This window comes from Zootoca vivipara, chromosome 12 (assembly GCF_965207765.1).
Source record: "Zootoca vivipara chromosome 12, rZooViv2.hap1.1, whole genome shotgun sequence".
NCBI lineage: Eukaryota > Metazoa > Chordata > Lepidosauria > Squamata > Lacertidae > Zootoca > Zootoca vivipara.
This window is the reverse complement of record NC_142595.1, coordinates 46790564-46809827: the sequence shown is the minus strand read 5'-3', so window position 1 is coordinate 46809827 and position 19264 is coordinate 46790564. Positions and strand designations below refer to the sequence as shown.

At 41.0% G+C, this 19264-nt stretch overlaps 2 protein-coding genes across 2 annotated transcripts; both read left to right on the top strand.

Moving 5' to 3' along the window:
* The first annotated feature begins 1917 nt into the window (after nt 1–1917).
* On the top strand, nt 1918–7459 carry LOC148684123 (vomeronasal type-2 receptor 26-like). Its single transcript, XM_088654948.1, has 5 exons — nt 1918–2208; nt 3091–3948; nt 4187–4414; nt 5225–5351; nt 6558–7459. Exons 1-5 carry the CDS (start codon nt 1918–1920, stop codon nt 7457–7459), a joined length of 2406 nt encoding a protein of 801 aa, XP_088511074.1.
* Nucleotides 7460–13161: 5702 nt separating this feature from the next.
* On the top strand, nt 13162–19051 carry LOC132593019 (vomeronasal type-2 receptor 26-like). Its single transcript, XM_088655713.1, has 5 exons — nt 13162–13452; nt 14301–15158; nt 15600–15811; nt 17293–17420; nt 18150–19051. The coding sequence occupies exons 1-5, from the start codon at nt 13162–13164 to the stop codon at nt 19049–19051; spliced, it is 2391 nt and encodes a 796-aa protein (XP_088511839.1).
* Nucleotides 19052–19264: the final 213 nt, after the last annotated feature.

Sequence of the window (19264 nt, the reverse complement as noted above, 5' to 3'; positions counted from 1 at the left end):
GGGGTCTCCCTGGGCGGCATGGTTCATGTTGGAGGCGGGGTCTGTGGTGTGGCATAGTCTCCATGGCATACCTGCCAAGTCTCCAACTGAAAAATGTGGGATCAGCAGCGGCACGGCACCGAACGTTGCGTAGAAGCAACTTCCGGGGCCGCTCTGACCATGTGTGAGCACCAGAAATAGGGCTTCTACACATTCCCAGCACCCAAAATGGAGGCTCCCTGGCAGGTAGGAAATCCAGGGGATTTCCGGGATTTTTCTCCATTCAGGAGAACAGCGGGAAACGTATTAAAATCCGGGGGTTTCCCGCGAAAAACGGGATACTTGGCAGCTAAGTAATTTAAACAATTTACAGGTCATGTGGTGAAATGGGCATTGGATGTCAATTTTCTTTCAACATTTGCTGCTTTTAGTTACAAAACAAAATGGATTCACTTTGACTTTCCTTGGTATTCACTTGTCATGGAAGACTTTGAGCTAAATGCCACTTTTGGTGCCTCTAATGGATAGAGGTAACATGTAGGCCTTTTTGAGAATAAACTCACAACTCAACATGCTGTTTTTTTTTTAAAAAAAATGACCCTTGGAACTAAAACTAAATCTTTTACTGATTTTTCAACCTACAATTATTCAAATCACTATAATTTGTGCATCTGCTCAGGCCTCCAGAGGCATTTCAGAAGGCACTAGAAAGCCGTCAATGAACAGCCGTGAAAGAGATTATATTAGATGAAACTCTGCACAATGAATAGATAGGAGTAGTGGTAAGAGGCAGGCATGACTTTCCATTTTCTTTCTCCCATTTTATATTTTTTTATATATTTTTGGTCAGACTAGCAATCAGAGTGTTGGAAAGCTCACCTATCGGCCAAAGCATGTGTTCATACTGTTTTGATTCTAAAATAAGGTGTGCCAATCTCTCTTGTTGTGCTGTAGTGACAGACAGGTCTCATGCAATCTAGCTTAAGTTAGTCTGCAGGTACTGTACTGATGGGCACAAGAGCACCCACATTTTCCGAGACGCTTGACTACAAGGATGCTGTGGTCATTCACTTTGCTTTTTCTGTTGCCTTCTGTTGTGTGCAAAGCAGCCATGAGGTGCCCTGGGATTGATACATTTCCTGTTCCACATGAGTGGTACCAGCCAGGTAGCCTCATCATTGGTGGGATTGCTTCTCAGTTCCATCATTCCTTCTTTGAAGATTTATTCAAGGACAACCCTTCACAGAATTTGTTTGACAATGATCCACAGTAAGATACTCTCCCTCCCCTTTGGTTTTTGGGATTAATGCTTCCCAGGACTTAATTTAGTATTCTGCATCCTACTAAGCTGACAGGCAGTAAATGATGCCTTTGATCTTTGTGATAACGAGAATCCTTTCTATTTTGAAAAGCACTAGGTAGGTGTGGATAGTATGCTTAGTTTTATTTGCAGCAGATGGATTTGTAATAAGGACCAACAAGAGAAGGATGTAAATGATACTGCTGTACCTAGCCTTGGGGCACAGACTGTGTTTAATCTTCCTTGAAAATACATCATGAATCAGGGACTGTTTGAGTGAATTTCTTTGAAATACTGTTGCTTTCCTGGGCTTGATGCATAGAATGGCATCTGCATGGCCAGCTTGCGTACAAAGAGAATTAGGTAGAGATTGTTGTTGTCTTTTGAGGGGGGCAGGCAACTGATTAAACAAGACATTAAACAACTGATTAAACAAGACATTAAAAGTCAAGAGATTAGAAGTCAAACAAGACATAATACACAGATGGCATGATTATTTCATTTGGGTTGAAGGGTTTGATATGTATTATTTTAGAAGCACCAAAAAAGATAGCAGGTTTCTATATGTATCAGTTTGAAACAGAAATGGCTTTTTTTTTGTCTACTTCCTGCATTACCTTACTTACCTCATTTGCAGCATGATAACAAAGTTCTACCAGCACATCCTTGCCTTGGCATTTGCGGTAAAAGTGATAAATGAGAACCCCAACCTCTTGCCCAATGTCACACTGGGGTTCCACATCTATGACAGCTATAATGATGCAAGGATTACCTATTGTAACACTCTGAACCTGCTCTTTCAAATGCATAGATTTGCTCCCAACTACAAATGTGACTCGCAGAAAAACCTCATCGCCATAATCGGAGGACTTAACTCTGATACCTCCCTCAATATGGCTGATACCTTAAGCCTCTACAAGATCCCACAGGTAGGTTTTATGAGTAGGAGCATGAATTATTTGTCCCACAAATCACACTCTTCTCTTTCCATTCTGAAAATGGTTTTGAGCTTCAGAAAGTGAATATGATCAATGCTGTAGCATTACAAGTGGGAATGTCTATCAGAAACGTAGATTACTCCTTAACAGTAGAGATTGCTACATCAGTGAAAGTTTGAGTCAAGCAGACAACAGGCAGCACCTAGAACATTTTCAAGACCACCACCCTGTTCCCCACATCAACTGCAAGAGACGTTGTTTCTGCAAGGAGCCGGGTTGATCTGAAGACTTAGGAAACTGAGCATAGACTTTGCCTCCTTGGAGAACCTTGGTAACTGATTAAAGGGTCCTAATTTATTTTGACTATTGGACATTTGCATGGGTAGAGAGGTTCTGTAATTATATTACTCATCATCTGACACAGATGACTGTAGGGAGAAGTATCCTCCAGTCAATGAGCTCTGAATTACATTGTGGTAGTTCCCCTGCCATGGAAATTGTCTATTTTAAGCCAAATCTCGTGCCATTCACTCTATTGTCCCATTCATAGGTCATGACAACTCATGTCTCGCTTCTTTGAAGAAGCCCCAGAGATCCTGCTTGGAAGGAGTTTAGGATGTCCCACCATGCATTTACGCTGGCATCCACAAAACATCCACCACAAACACACCCACAGCACCTTGAACATGCAAACCACAGGTCTTCAATACATATGTATCACCACAACTCTAGGGAATTCAACTGCCAGTAGCCTTCAGTTTAAGTGTCTGGAAAACAAGCAATTGCTTCAACAAACATTTGTTGAATAAGCAGCCACATGCTAAAAGGAATTGTTTATACTTATCTATATACTGTCTGGTTTTATCCTGTTAGCTTGCATATGGCTCATTTCCGCAAGAGGAGAGTGATATAGATCACTTCCTTTCGTTTTACCGCATGGTGCCCAATGAAGCTCATCAGTATATGGCGATCATAAATTTGCTACAGCATTTTGGATGGACATGGGTTGGACTCTTTATTATGGATGATTACGGAGGAGAAAAATTCTTGCGTGCCCTTGAGCACTTGTTCTACCAGCATGGGATCTGTTCAGCCTTCACACAAAGAATGGAAAAGGTAGCTCATTTTGATATGTTGGATGAACTTTATGACATGCTCAAAAGCTATTATGTGGGTCTCACAAATGATAAAGCCAATGCATTCATCGTCTATGGAGATTCTCTGACATTGACCTGGTTGAGATCTGTTATGTATCTACGAGATCCTGAAAATAAGGAAAGCTCAACATTTAGAAAGGTGTGGATCATGACAACACAAATTGATTTCGTATTACTGAGTTTTCAAAAGTCTTGGAATCTTGAGCTCTTTCAAGGTGCCATTTCCTTCACCATTCACTCAAAAGAACTTCTCAAGTTCAATGAATTTCTTCAGAGCATAAAACCTTACTGGAATCAAGGCAATGGTTTTCTCAAGGACTTTTGGGAACAAGCATTTGACTGTCCATTTCCAGATCTGCTCATGCAAGATACTGAACCATGTACAGGGGAGGAGAAGTTAGAGGGTCTTCCTGGCCATCTGTTTGAAATGGGCATGACTGGCCACAGCTACAGTATCTACAATGCTGTCTTTGTTGTGGCTCATGCTTTGCATGCAATTTATTCATACAGATCAAAGCACAGAGCAATGGCAGGAGACAAAAGATTTGAACTTCAAGATCTGCAGCCTTGGCAGGTAACTTGTTGCAAACAATATATCATTTCAGTGAGTCAATTACTCGAAGGCCAGACATCAAGAGATAAGATTTTGTGAGTGCCCCCCTTTCCTGTATATTTAGCATGTACAGAATCTTAGCCACATATTGCTGTGTCATAACTATTATCAGCTATATGAAAATAGCTCATTGCTTAGTCTTGGTCTGCATTATATATACCAGTACTTTCCTTATTTTCCTTTTTTCTCTTTGAATCAGCTGCACTATTTTCTGCAAGGCATTTTATTCAACAACTCAGCAGGAGAAACAATGTCCTTTAATGATAAAAGGGAAATGAAAGGTGGATTTGACATCACGAACATGATCACATTTCCAAACAAGTCCTTCCTTCAAATGAAAATTGGACAAGTTGATCCTGATGCTCTTGAAGGAGAAGCATTCATTTTTCATGGAGATATCATTGTGTGGCACAGAGGTTTTAATCAGGTCTGAATACTAGGAATTCTTCTGGTCATCACTGGTCTTATGATGTGTTCTTTAGATGTCAGAAATTCCGTTTTGTTTAAAACCGTTGTTTCCATCTGATATAGCCAAGGAAAAATGTGGCTGCCTGGCACATTCAAAATTGATAACAGGGGGGAAAACCATTAAATTTTTGTATAACTACGGTATATCTTCCATATATATAAAGCAAAGCTTTGGAGTATATCAATGAAATTACTACATAGGTGCCCATTCGGTAAAATCTTTTTTTCTATTGTATGGAGACAATAACTAAATAAAAGAACACATATTGTTTGCAAAAGGTCCCAGGTTCAATCCCTTGCATCTCTAGGCAGCATTAAAATGAAGTCCTGGTGAGCTTTTTTAAAAATCATTTTGCAGCATTTTGCATTGCAAACTTTGCATTTTGGGGAGCCCTCATTATGTGTGGCTGACCTGACAAACCTAGTGCCCTACCGGTCACCCACAATCCAAAAATACAAAACTTTGGCACAGGTTTGATGTGAATTGAACAATATTGGATTGGATTTGACCAGTATTGCCATGTTTGGGAAGTCAGACAATATTTTGGGGCACCTTAGAATGTGATTTCCCCCTCTGCAAAACGATTGCAAAGTTTGTCATAGGTTCGAAGGGCATCCCAAATAATGTGACCCATAGTTAACACAGCTGTGTAAGGCAGCTAATTATATTGAACCTTTTTTTTTTTGCTGAGTGGTGAGCTTCATTAAGAGAAGTCAAATAAGCAATTAGTTTCTCTGATCTCCTAAACTGCTTTTCTTCTATGTGTAGGTGACTCCCCTTTCTCTATGTAATGAGCACTGCCACCCTGGCAATCAGAAGAAAAAGAAAGAAGGGGAAAAGTTTTGCTGCTATGGTTGTGCTCCATGTCCAGAAGGGGAAATTTCAAACCAGGATGGTGAGTTATACAGCAATCATATTTGTCATCCTGTGAGGAAACTGGCAAGGCTAGATGGTAGCTTTTGGGGTGAGTTAATTTAGTGCAAAAATCAGTAAGGAGCAATATGAGGAAAAAACGGATAAAATTGTTCAATGCATGGGAAAATGGGGTAAACATAATAAATGGCCTCGGTCCAGTATACCTGAAGGAGCGTCTCCACCCCCATCGTTCTGCCCGGACACTGAGGTCCAGTGCTGAGGGCCTTCTGGCGGTTCCCTCGCTACGAGAAGCCAAGTTACAGGGAACCAGGCAGAGGGCCTTCTCGGTAGTGGCACCTGCCCTGTGGAATGCCCTCCCACCAGAGGTCAAAGAGAACAACACTTACCAGACCTTTAGAAGGCATCTCAAGGCAGCCCTGTTTAGGGAAGCTTTTTAATGTTTGATGGATTTCTGTATTTTAATATTTTATTGGAAGCCGCCCAGAGTGGGTGGGGGAACCCAGCCAGATGGGTGGGGTATAAATAATAAATTATTATTATTATATTATTATTACTAGACCTCAGGGACATCAGAGGAAATTGAGTGTTGGATAATTCAGAACAGGCAAAAGAAAACGAACATCTTCATGAAGTACTTGATTAAGCTATGGAATTTGTTCCTTCAAGAGGCAATGATGGACACAGATTTTGAAGGCTTCAAAGGAGAATCAGACAAACTCATTGAGAATATCAATGGCTATGATCTCTGATGGCTTTGCTGTGCCTCCATCATCAGAGGCTGAAATCTTCCAAATACCAGTTGCTGGAAAGAGTGGGGGTTGGGGGAGACTTCTGTTCACTCACGTCCTGCTTTAGGCTTCCCATAGGCATCTGATTGGCCACTGTGAAATCAAAGCTGGATGAAATGGGTCATTGGCTCTTATGTTCTTATCCGAAAAAGAAATATAGTTAAAAGGATATTATCAACTTAGCACACAAAAGATTTTAATAAGCCTTAAAATATACTGAGTTTAAAAGACTCATATATGAACACTGAGACACATGGAAGCCCAAATGCTGTTGAAAAGTATAATAGCTTTCAGAATCAGTGATGTCAAAGCATCTATATCGGAACACTAAAACACATGCATTCCAATAGGTTTAATTTCATGTCAGTGAAACAGTCACATAGAAGACAAACATGCTGTTTAATCAGTATTGAAATTTGACCTTGTTTATTTTTCAGATATGAATGACTGCTTCAGATGCCCAAAAGCTCAGTATCCAAACAATAACAAAACTGCCTGCATTGAGAAAACGATGACCTTCCTTTCTTATGAAGAACCTTTAGGGATCAGTTTAGCATCAGTTGCCCTTTCTTTCTTCCTCATCACAGCTTTGGTGCTAGGAACATTCATTAAGTACAAAGACACTCCCATAGTCAAAGCCAACAACCGGGACCTCACCTACTCTCTCCTTGTCTCTCTCCTGCTCTGCTTCCTCTCTTCATTGTTATTTCTCGGTGAACCTAACAAAGTCTCCTGCCTCCTCCGGCAACCAACATTTGGCATCATCTTCTCTGTAGCCATTTCTTGTGTGTTGGCCAAAACTATCACTGTAGTTCTAGCTTTTATGGCCACCAAGCCTGGGTCCAGCGTGAGGAAGTGGGTAGGGAAAAGACTGGCCTACTCAGTTGTAATTTCCTGCTCTTTTATTCAAGCAAGTATTTCTATGTTATGGTTAATGATATCTCCCCCATTCCCTGATTTTGACATGCACTCTTTAGCCGAAGAAATCATTGTGCAATGTAATGAAGGGTCAGTCACCATGTTCTATTGTGTCCTGGGCTACATGTTCCTCTTGGCCATTGCCAGCTTCATTGCCGCATTTGCAGCCCGCAAGTTACCTGACAGTTTTAATGAAGCCAAGTTCATTACCTTCAGCATGTTGCTCTTTTGCACTGTTTGGCTGTCTTTTTTTCCAGCCTACCTGAGCACAAGAGGGAAACACATGGTGGCTGTGGAGGTCTTCTCCATCTTGTCCTCCAGTGCTGGGTTATTGGGCTGCATCTTTGCCCCTAAATGCTGCATCATTATTCTGAGGCCCGAGTTCAACAACAGAGAACAACTTATAAGAAAAATGTATTAAACATTTTTTATTATTATTTTACCTTACTCTTGCAAATTTTAAATATGTAATAGGGGTAAGAGTTGAAGACCAAACTCCCTCTCTCTCTCTCTCTCCTCCTCCTCCTCTCTCTCTCTCTCTCTCTCTCTCTCTCTCTCTCTCTCTCTCTCTCTCTCTCTCTCTTACAGAACTAAAATCTCTATCTCTCTTACAGAACTATAAGTACTTGAGATCACTTTTTTGCCATTTGTTTAATTTAATGTTATACATACAGGTTCCAGTATCCAAATTCACTTATTCTGACATGGGTAATTCATACCCAAACGTTTTTATATGCACCACAGACTCAGATATCCAAACAGTTGGACTTGTGGTTAGTACTATAAACAGATAAGCAGAGTTCTCTTCCTTTTTTGCCTTTTACAATGGTCCAGAGGGTTTTCCTGGGGGTTTTCCCCGGGGGGGGGGCAAAATTTTGGATTTGATAACATGTTAGAAATATTCCAGTAGGAATTAATGGAAATTGTTTACTCATTATCCAAATGGCCACCAAACAAATGATTTCCTGAGAATGCATTCTGTTCAGATGGTGAGATTTGTGAGGATACAAATACAACTGCTCAGGTGTGTTAAGTACCAAAGCTGTATGTGAGTATTTGGCTTTAGACTAGTTCAAGGTTACTGTTTAAGTTCCTTTTTGAAATAAACATTGATAATTGTTATTCTTTCAAACATGAAACTCTTTGTAATTACAGATAGAACATTCTTTTATTCTCAGAATGCTTTATTATTGACTTAGAATATCACATAGGTAAAGGTAAAGGGACCCCTGACCGTTACGTCCAGTCACAGACGACTCTGGGGTTGCGGCACTCATCTCGTTTTGTTGGCCGAGGGAGCCGGCGTACAGCTTCCAGGTCATGTCTCCAGCATGACCTTATCCACTTCTGGTGAACCAGAGCAGTGCATGGAAACCTATTTATCTACTTGTACTTTGACGTGCTTTCGAACTTCTAGGTTGGCAGGAGCTGGGACCGAGCAACGGGACCGCACCCTGTCACGGGGATTTGAACCACCGACCTTCTGATCGGCAAGCCCTAGGCTCTGTGGTTTAGACCACAGCACCACCCGCGTCCCAGAATATCACATAGCTATATCCAAATCTCTTTATTGCCACTTATGACAGCATATTCTCCCCCCCCCTTTAAAGCTAATTTCTTTTTCTTTTATTTTTTCTTTTATGTAGCCTCATTCTGGTTACAGGGAAAACAATGAAAAAGACAAACACATTGTAGAATGTGAATTATTTATTTTAGAAGCCTAATTAAAGATTAGCTATGTTCCAAAAAATACCACAAATAGGCCGTATAGATAAGCTGAGTGAAACAGTTGGTGTGCTCAGGGATAATTCTCTCTCTTTAACCAATGATAAAATCAGTGCATGTATACTCTTTGGAGAATCTTTGACCATTATATGGATGAGAGCTACTATATTTCTACGAGAGTTTGAAAATAAGGAAAGCTCATCATTTAGGAAGGTATGGATAATAACAACACAGATTGATTTCATATCAAAGGATCTTGAGCTCGTTCGAGGTGCGATTTCCTTCACAATACACTCAAAAGAGGTTCAAGAATTCAATGAATTTCTCCAGAATTTAAAACCTGATAAAACAGAAGGAGATGGTTTTCTGCAGGAGTTCTGGGAGGAATCATTCACAAACTCCAGTGTGCCAATGGAAGGCAATGAACCATGTACCGGGGAAGAGAGGTTGGGGAGCCTTCCTGGGCCTCAGTTTGAAATGGACATGACTGGCCAAAGCTACAGTATCTACAATGCTGTCTATGCTGTGGCTCATGCTTTGCATGCCATGTACTCAAGTAGATTGAAGCAGAAAACAATGGTCTGGGATAAGAGATTTGAACTTCAAGACCAGCAGTCTTTGCAGGTAATGTGTTGAAATCAAAATCTATGTCATCCAATGGATTGAGTAGTCCAAGGTGGGGCTGCATCCAGTTTATCCTCCAGAAGTAGCTGATGAAATGGGATTATACATCTTATTCGCTGACTAACTTAGAATCATAGAATAGTATAGTTGGAAGGTATCCCAAGACTCATCTAGTCCAACTCTCTGCAATGTAGAGCTGTATGTTGTGTACCTTTGGGTTGTCATTACAATGCATCATCCAGTTACCACCTGTTTCAGAAATAAGAGCAATCCAAACCCAAGGTGATCTGGGATAAGGGCAGATACAATGGCGTATGCCCTTCATCCCAGGTTAACTGTCTCACCAGAGTGGTACATGCTCTAGTTATCTCCTGCTTGGACTACTGCAATGCGCTCTACATGGGGCTACCTTTGAAGGTTACCCGAAAACTGCAATTAATCCAGAATGCAGCAGCTTGACTGGTGACTGGGATCGGCTGCCGAGACCACATAACATTGGCTCCCAGTACGTTTCCGAGCACAATGCAAAGTGTTGGTGCTGACCTTTAAAGCCCTAAACGGCCTCGGTCCTATATACCTGAAGGAGCATCTCCACCCCCATTGTTCAGCCCGGACACTGAGATCCAGCACCGAGGGCCTTCTGGCAGTTCCCTCACTGCGAGAAGCAAAGCTACAGGGAACCAGGCAGAGGGCCTTCTCGGTAGTGGCACCGACCCTGTGGAACGCCCTTCCATCGGAGGTCAAGGAGATAAACAACTACCTGACATTTAGAAAACACCTAAAGGCAGCCCTGTTTAGGGAAGTTTTTAATCTGTGATATTTTAATGTATTTTGGTATTTGTTGGAAGCCACCCAGAGTGGCGGGGGAGACCCAGCCAGATGGGTGGGGTATAATTTAACAACAACAACAACATCAGCAAAAAAATAAGAGTGAAGCAAAGCAACAAATCTTGCAACAATGGCCACTTATGAAACAATGACCACTTAATGAAAGGACTGGGAAACCAATATTTTATTACACAATAAATTTGTGGCAACACCCCCTCCAAACACTGCTACCCACCTACACCCCCACCAACACCCCCACCATCACCCATTCATGAACAAGAGGACAATTAATCAATTGCTTTCCCAGGCTTGTTTTCTTTTTTCTTAACAACCCCCCCCCCCAGTTTTTGATGTCAACATTATTTCCATACACTCCAAACAATTTCCATATATATAATACTGGGATTATACAAACCCCTCAGACTTGCCCCGTCCCACCCTGGTTTCCATATTTTACCCTCTTTTTTGCATATAATTATAATTATCCATTCTATTTCATCTCCTTATTTACTAATCTTATTCATTTTACTTCATAAATGGTACGGTATATAAATCCTGCTAATGTTTCTAAATAGCTACAGTGGTTTTTAAGATACTCAACAAAAAAATTCCCATTCTTGTTTAAAATTTTTATCATCTTGATGTCTGATATTCAAAGTCATCTTTGCCATTTCAGCATAATCCATCATTTTGGTAAAGCAGGTTCTCCCCATAGAGGAGAACATGGGTTGCGGAAGGGTTAACAAGACATCCCAGGGTTGGAGAGGTGGGTCAGTTTGGATGGCCACATGTGTGATTGGTGGATGTGCTGTTGCTGGGGAGATCTGCATGTAGCAAATGATTGATTGACAGCCTTACCCTATATATGCTTAGCGAGCAGCTTTCAGTTCCACTGGGGCAGAATTTCACCATCATGTTATGGCACTATTGATGATAGAACTGAAATGCCTGAAAATGAGGTCAAGGTGCAGCTTAGAATCAGAATATTTAAAATATGCTCTTACCTAAGTGAACAAATGAATTTAATGATACCATTTTCCTCATATTCAGCGTCCAACTATCCCTCTAGAAGCTTAATGGGAAGAAGAGACTAGTCTTGAAAGTGTATTGAGCAGAAGGATGTCAATTTTCTTTCAACATTTGCTGCTTTGAGTTACAAAACAAAATGGATTCACTTTGACTTTCCTGCTGGTATTCACTTGACATGGAAGACTTTGAGCTAAATGCCACCTTTGGTGCTTCTAATGCAGGCTTGTCCAACAGGCAGATCATAATATACTGGTAGATCACTGGACATCTGTGGTAGAGCACTGGTAGAGCACTGCCCCCCCCCCTCAAAAAAGAAGCTCAACAAATTTGGCTCCCCTAAAGAAAGCTAATTATTTTCCCCCAAAAAATGTGGCTTTCCTCCTCCCTAAAAAAAGCTCAACAGCCTTGACCTGCACCCCCAAAAGGGGGTAGATCACTGCCAGTTTTTAACTCTGTGAGTAGATCACACTCTCTTGGGAGTTGCCCACCCCTGCTCTAATGGATAGAGGTAACATGTAGCTCAACATGTTGTTGTTTTTATAAAATGACCCTTGGAACTGAGACTAAATCTTTTACTGATTTTTTCAACCTACAATTATCCAAATCACTATAATTTGTGCATCTGGTCAGAACTCCAGAGGCATTTCAGAAGGCATGAGAAAGCTGTCAACGAACAGCCATGAAAGAGATTATATTAGATGAAACTATGCACAATGAATAGATAGGAGTAGTGGTAAGAGGCAGGCATGACTTTCAATTTTCTTTCTCCAATTTTATAGTTTTTTAAATTATTGGTCAGACTAGCAATCAGTGTTGGAAATCTCACCTATCGGCCATAGCATGTGTTCATACGGTTTTGATTCTTAAAATAAGTTGTGCCAATCTCTCTTGTTGTGCTGTAGTGACAGACAGTTATCATTCAATCTAGTTTAAGTTAGTCTGCAGGTACTGTACTGATGGGCACAAGAGCATCCACATTTTCTGAGACGCTTGACTACAAGGTGCTGTGGTCATTCACTTTGCTTTTTCTGCTGCCTCATGTTTTGTGCAAAGCAGCTATGAGGTGCCCTGAGACTGAAACATTTCCTGTTCCACATGAGTGGTACCAGTCAGGTGGCCTCATCATTGGTGGGATTGCTTCTCAGTTCTACTATTCCATCATTGAAGATTTGTTCAAGGAAAACCCTTCACAGAATCTGTTTGATGATAATCCACAGTAAGAGACTGTCCCTCCCCCTTCATTTGTGGAATTAATACTTCCCAGTACATGACCTGGAAGCTATACACCGGCTCCCTCGGCCAATAATGGTCAGGGGTCCCTTTACCTTTACCTTTTTACTTTATTTAGTATTGTGCATCCTACTAAACTGGCAGGCAGTAAATGATGGCTTTGACCTTTGTGATTAATGACAATCCTTTTTATTTTGAAAAGCAATGTGGTTTGAAAAGAAATGTGGTTTGTATGCTTAGTTTTAATTGTACCAAATGGATATGTAATAAGGACCAACAAGAGGAGGATGGAGATGATACTACTGTACCTAGTCTTGGGGCACAGACTCTGTTTAATCTTCCTAGAACATATATCATGAATCAGGGACTGTTTGAGTGAATTTCTTTGAAATATTTCTGCTTTTCTGGGCTACTTGCACAGAATGGTCACCTGTAAGTTAGCCAGTTTTAGTAAAAATAGAAAGAGGGGAAGATTGTTGTTGTCTTTTGAGGGGGGCGGGCAACTGAGATTAAAGGTCAAACAAGACATAATACAGAGATGGCACGATGGATGATATATATTTATTATTTTAGAGCCACCATAAAAGACAAAGTTAGTTCTGTTTGAGACATAAATGGCAATTTTTTTCTCTACTTCCTGCATTGTAGAATTCTCCTCTGAAATTTTAAACTGACCTCATTTGCAGCATGGTAACAAAATTCTACCAGCACATCCTGGCCTTGGCATTTGCTGTAAAAGTGATAAATGAGAATCCCAACCTCTTGCCCAATGTCACCCTGGGGTTCCACATCTACGACAGCTATTATGATGCAAGGATTACATATCGTAACACTTTGGACCTGCTCTTTAAAATGCATAGATTTGCTCCCAACTACAAATGTGACTCGCAGAAAAACCTCATAGCCATAATCGGAGGACTTAACTCTGATACCTCTTTCCATATGGCTGATACTTTAAGGCTCTACAAGATTCCACAAGTAGGTTTTATGCATAGAGACATGATTCCCCCCCCCAAAAAAATCTCACTTTTCTCTTACCATTCCGAAAATGATTTTGAGATTCAGAATGTGAATATGACTGATGCTGAAGCATTAGAAGCTACAATGTCTATCAGAAACATAGATTACTCCTTAACAGTAGAGATTGTTACACTAGTGAAAGCAGAGAGCATTCAGCACCTTGGACACTTCCAACACAAGCACCCTGTTGTTAAGGCGTTTAGGCGTGCCCGACTCTTCGTGACCCCATGGACCAGAGCATGCCTGGCACTCCTGTCTTCCACTGCCTCCTGCAGTTTGGTCAGACTCATGTTCGTAGCTTCGGTCCAACCATCTGCAACACACACATACAGCACTTTGAGTATGTGAACTACAGTTCTTCAACCCATATAGATCTAATATATCTTCCTCTGCCATGTGCATCTTATACATGATTCCCAACAGTTGAACTAGAGTAGCATTCGGCTGGTGCATTGAGGAATTTTGCCAGCCTATCGGACATGGCAAAGATTTATCTAGGGTTCATCCAACTAGTGCGGCTTCTCCCAAATACTGAATTTCCACAGAGTAATTCCACAATAGGATTGCACTCTACAAATGAAACAAAGGGACATTTCTGACAAGACATAAATACTTTTTGAAATTAAGTATCCAGAAATCGGAAAATGTCGCCACTACTCTTGAATATTCAGCTTGAAGCATCCTTCAGTTTCACTGTCTGGAAACCCCAAAATTGATTCAACAAACATTTCTTGAATGAAGACCACATGCTCAAAATAATTGTATATACTTAGGTACCATTATTATGTCTGTTCTTTTCCTTGTAGCTTGCATATGGCTCATTTCCGCAGGAGGAGAGTGATATAGATCACTTCCTTTCCTTTTACCGCATGGTCCCCAATGAAGCTCATCAGTATATGGCGATCATCAATTTGCTCCAGCATTTTGGATGGACATGGGTTGGACTCTTTGTTACAGATGATGACGGAGGAGAAAATTTCTTGCAGGCCCTGGAGCAATTGCTCTACCAGCATGGATTCTGTTCAGCCTTCACACAAAGAATGGAAAAAATTGCTCATTTTGATATGTTGGGCGAAATTTTTGAGATGATTGATAAGTATTATGAGGGTGTCACAAATGACAAAGCCAATGCATTCATTGTCTATGGAGATTCTCTGACATTGACCTGGCTGAGATCTGTTATATTTCTACGAGATCCTGGAAATAAGGAAAGTGCATCATTTAGAAAGGTGTGGATCATGACAACACAAATCGATTTTGTATTATTGAGTTTTCAAAAGTCTTGGGATCTTGAGCTCTTTCAAGGTGCCATTTCCTTCACCATTCACTCAAATGAGCTTCTCGAGTTCCATGAATTTCTTCAGAGCATAAAACCTTACTGGAATCCAGGTGATGGTTTTCTCAAGGACTTCTGGGAGCAAGCATTTGACTGTCCATTTCCAGATCTGGTCATGCAAGATATGGAAACATGTACAGGGGAGGAGAAGTTAGAGTGTCTTCCTGGCCATCTGTTTGAAATGGGCATGACCGGCCACAGCTACAGCATCTACAATGCTGTCTTTGTTGTGGCTCATGCTTTGCATGCAATTTATTCATACAGATCAAAGCACAGAGCAATGGCAGGAGACAAAAGGTTTGAACTTCAAGATCTGCAGCCTTGGCAGGTAACAAGTTGTAAAATATTATTTCAATGAGACAAATACCCGAAGCCCAAACTTTATGAAATAGGACATTTACAAAGTGATACCATTTTGTAACTTTTCCATCTGCTATATGAAATGAGCTCATTTTTCATACTTGTTCTGTGTTAGGTGCCGATCCATAAGCAATATTCATGCAGAAGGGAGTAACATAATGCAAACAAAATAGTATTTCAGTTAGCCAATTATTCTAAAGCGACACATCATGAAATGTGATATTTTTAAAGTGATAACAGTTTGTGAGTGCCCCTTTTCCTGTATGTTTAGCATGCACAGTATTTTAGCCTTTTGTTACTTTTTTATATCTTTTCCATCCACTAGACTGAAATAGCTCATTTTTGATATTTGGCCTTCACTATATGTATGTAAATATTTCTCCCCTCCCCCTTTCCCCGTTTGAATCAGCTCCACTATTTTCTGCAAGACATTTTATTTAACAACTCAGCAGGGGAAACAATGTCCTTTAATGATAAAAGGGAAATGAGAGGTGGATTTGACATCATGAATATGATCACATTCCCAAACAAGTCCTACTTTCGAATGAAAGTTGGATGTTTTGATCCTGATGCTCTTGAAGGAGAAGCATTCATCATTCATGAAGATCAGGTTTCAATCAGGTCTCTATTCTAGGAATCCTTCTGGTCTCCACTGTTCTTATGATGTGTTCTTTGGGTGTCCGGAAATTCCATTTTCTTTAACACTGCTGTTTGTATCTGATAGGGCAGAGGACAAATGTGGCTTCCTAGCACATTCAAATTTGATGCAGCTTTGAACTGCCTAAGGGGAGGGGGAACCCTGCATTTCTGTAGAAGTAATTTTGTCATTTATATTTACTATACCTTCCATATATAAAAAGCAAAGATTTGGCATATCCAAATGAAATTTCTTCATAGCTGCCCATTCTCTAATCTCTCCTTCTATCTGGCCACATGACCTGGAAACTCTCTGCGGACAAACACCATCTCCCTCGGCCTATAGAGCGATATGAGCGCCGCAACTTCAGAGTCATCCGCGTCCGCACCCAATGGTCATGGGTCCCTTTACCTTTAATAGATCCCATATGAAAGGTCCTGAGTTCAATCTCTTGCATCCCCAGGCAGGGTTAAAATGAAGTCCTGGTGAGATGTTTTTCAATTGTTTTGCAGCATTTTGAAAAAAGGTGCATTTTCTTGAGCCCTCAAACTGTGTGGCTTACCTGCCAAACCAGGTGCCTTACCTGTCATTCCAATCCATGAATGCAAAACTTTGGCACAGCTTTGGAGTGGATTGGACAGTATTGGATTTGGGGTGACCAGTGTAGCACCTTGTTGGGGAATTCAGACAGTGTTTGGAGGGCACTGCATAATGTGGAGTTTGTGCTGCAAAATAATTGCAACGTTTGTCAAAGGTTTGGAGGGAATCCCAAATAATGGGGTTCCTAGTTAATGCAGCTGTGTATGGCAGCTACTTATACTAAACCTTTTTTTTTGCTGAGGGATGAACTCCATTAAGAGAAGTCAAAAAAGCAATTAGTTTCCCTGATCTCCTAAACTGCTTTTTTCTGCTATGGATAGGTGATTCCTCTTTCTCTGTAAAATAAAAAAATTCCTTCAGTAGCACCTTAAAGACCAACTAAGTTTTTATTTTGGTATGAGCTTTCGTGTGCATGCACACTTCTTCAGATACAGTGAAATGGAAGTTTCCAGGCACTTATGTAGAGAAGGGGTGGGGAGGGGTGGGGATGGGGAGGGGGGATCACTCAGAAGGGTGGTGGAAATGGGTGATTGACTGACTGATAGCTGTTGATGACCGCAAACGACTGCAAATGGTTTTGCATGAAAAAGCAAGGGTTGAGATGGCTGAAGATCGCTTATCATGTATAATGAGATAAGAACCCGATATCTCTGTTCAAACCAGGTCCCTCCATGGTTTTGAGCTTGGTGATAAGTTGCAATTCAGCAACTTCTCTTTCCAGTCTATTTCTGAAATTCTTTTGTAGTAAGACAGCTACTTTGAGATCTTGTATAGAATGTCCTGGGAGATTGAAGTGTTCTCCTACTGGTTTTTCTGTCTTCTGGTTCCTGATGTCAGATTTATGTCCATTTATCCTTTGGCGTAGGGTTTGGCCTCTTTCTCTGTGTAATGACCACTGCCACCCTGGCAATCAGAAGAAAAGGAAAGAAGGGGGGAAGTTTTGTTGCTATGGTTGTGTTCCATGTCCAGGAGGGGAAATTTCAAACCAGGATGGTGAGTTATGTAGAAATCATATTTTTCATCCTATGAGGAGACTGGCCGGGGGTGTGGGTGTGAGTTGGGGCCCATGATAAAAATGCCTAAAATCATGCAAGGCATTGAGAAATTGGATAAAAAAGAAAAATTACAGTTCTCATAATACTAGAGCTTTGGGGCATCTAAGGAATTTGAGTGTTGGATGATTCAGAATGAGCAAAATAAAGTTAACTTCTTTATGAAGTACTTGATAAAACTATGGTCAGTGATGGGCACAAAATTTGAAGGCTTCAAAGGAGGATTCAACAAACTCATGTAGAATAAGGCTATCAGTGGCTATGCGCTCAGATGACTTTGCTGGGCCTTCATGCTCAAAGGCTGTATTTTTTCCAAATACCAGTTCCTGGGAAGTGTGGGGGTTGGGGAAGACTTCTGTTTCATTCAGGTTCTGCTTGCAAGCTTCGCATAGGAATCTAGTTGGCCACTGAGAGATCAGGAAGCTGGATGAAATGGGCCATTGACTCTCATCTGCTTATCCCAAAGACAATTTGAAGGATTTCTACTCAGATATTATCAACTTAGCAGACAACCTATGATAACCTTAAGAATGAGGGAGAACAAAGCATTTATATATAAACACCAAAACACATGGATCCAATAGATTGAATTTCATGTCACCAAAGTGGTCACATGGAAGACAAAATACTGTTGAATTAATATTGAAATTTGACCTTGTTTATTTTTCAGATATGAATGACTGCTTCAGATGCCCAAAGGCTCAGTATCCAAACAAGAACAAAACTGCCTGCATTCAGAAAACGATGACCTTCCTTTCTTATGAAGAACCTTTAGGGATCAGTTTAGCATCATTTGCCCTTTCTTTCTTCCTCTTCACTGCTTTGGTTCTAGGAACATTCATTATGTACAAAGACACTCCCATAGTCAAAGCCAACAACCGGGACCTCACCTACTCTCTCATTGTCTCTCTCCTGCTCTGCTTCCTCTCTTCCTTGTTATTTCTGGGTGAACCTTGCAAAGTCTCCTGCCTCCTCCGGCAACCAACATTTGGCATCATCTTCTCAATGGCTGTTTCTTGTGTGCTGGCCAAAACTGTCACTGTAGTTCTAGCTTTCATGGCCACCAAGCCAGGGTCCAGCATGAGGAAGTGGGTAGGGAAAAGACTGGCCTACTCAGTTGTGATTCCCTGTTCTCTTATTCAATCAACTATCTGTACTGTGTGGTTGATGACATCTCCCCCATTCCCTGAATTGGACATCCACTCTTCAGCCGAAGAAATCATTGTGCAATGTAATGAAGGCTCGGTCACCATGTTCTATTGTGTCCTGGGCTACATGGGCCTCTTGGCCATTGCCAGCTTCGTTGCCGCATTTGCAGCCCGCAAGTTACCTGACAGTTTTAATGAAGCCAAGTTCATTACCTTCAGCATGTTGCTCTTTTGCAGTGTTTGGCTGTCTTTTTTTCCAGCCTACCTGAGCACAAGAGGGAAACACATGGTGGCTGTGGAGATCTTCTCCATCTTGTCCTCCAGTGCTGGGTTATTGGGCTGCATCTTTGCCCCTAAATGCTACATCATCATTCTGAGGCCTGAGCTGAACAACAGAGAACAACTTATTCAAAAAAGGTATTAAACAATTCTGCTCCCCCTCACTCTGGTAAATTATTTCCAGACACTCGAAACATTTACATATATACAATACTGGGATTATACAAACCCCTCAGACTCCCCCCCCCATCTCACCCTGGTTTCCATATCAATCCTGCTAATGTTTCTAATTAGTTATAGTGGTTTTTAAGGTACTCAACAAAATTTTCCCATTCTTGTTTTAAAATTTTATCACCTT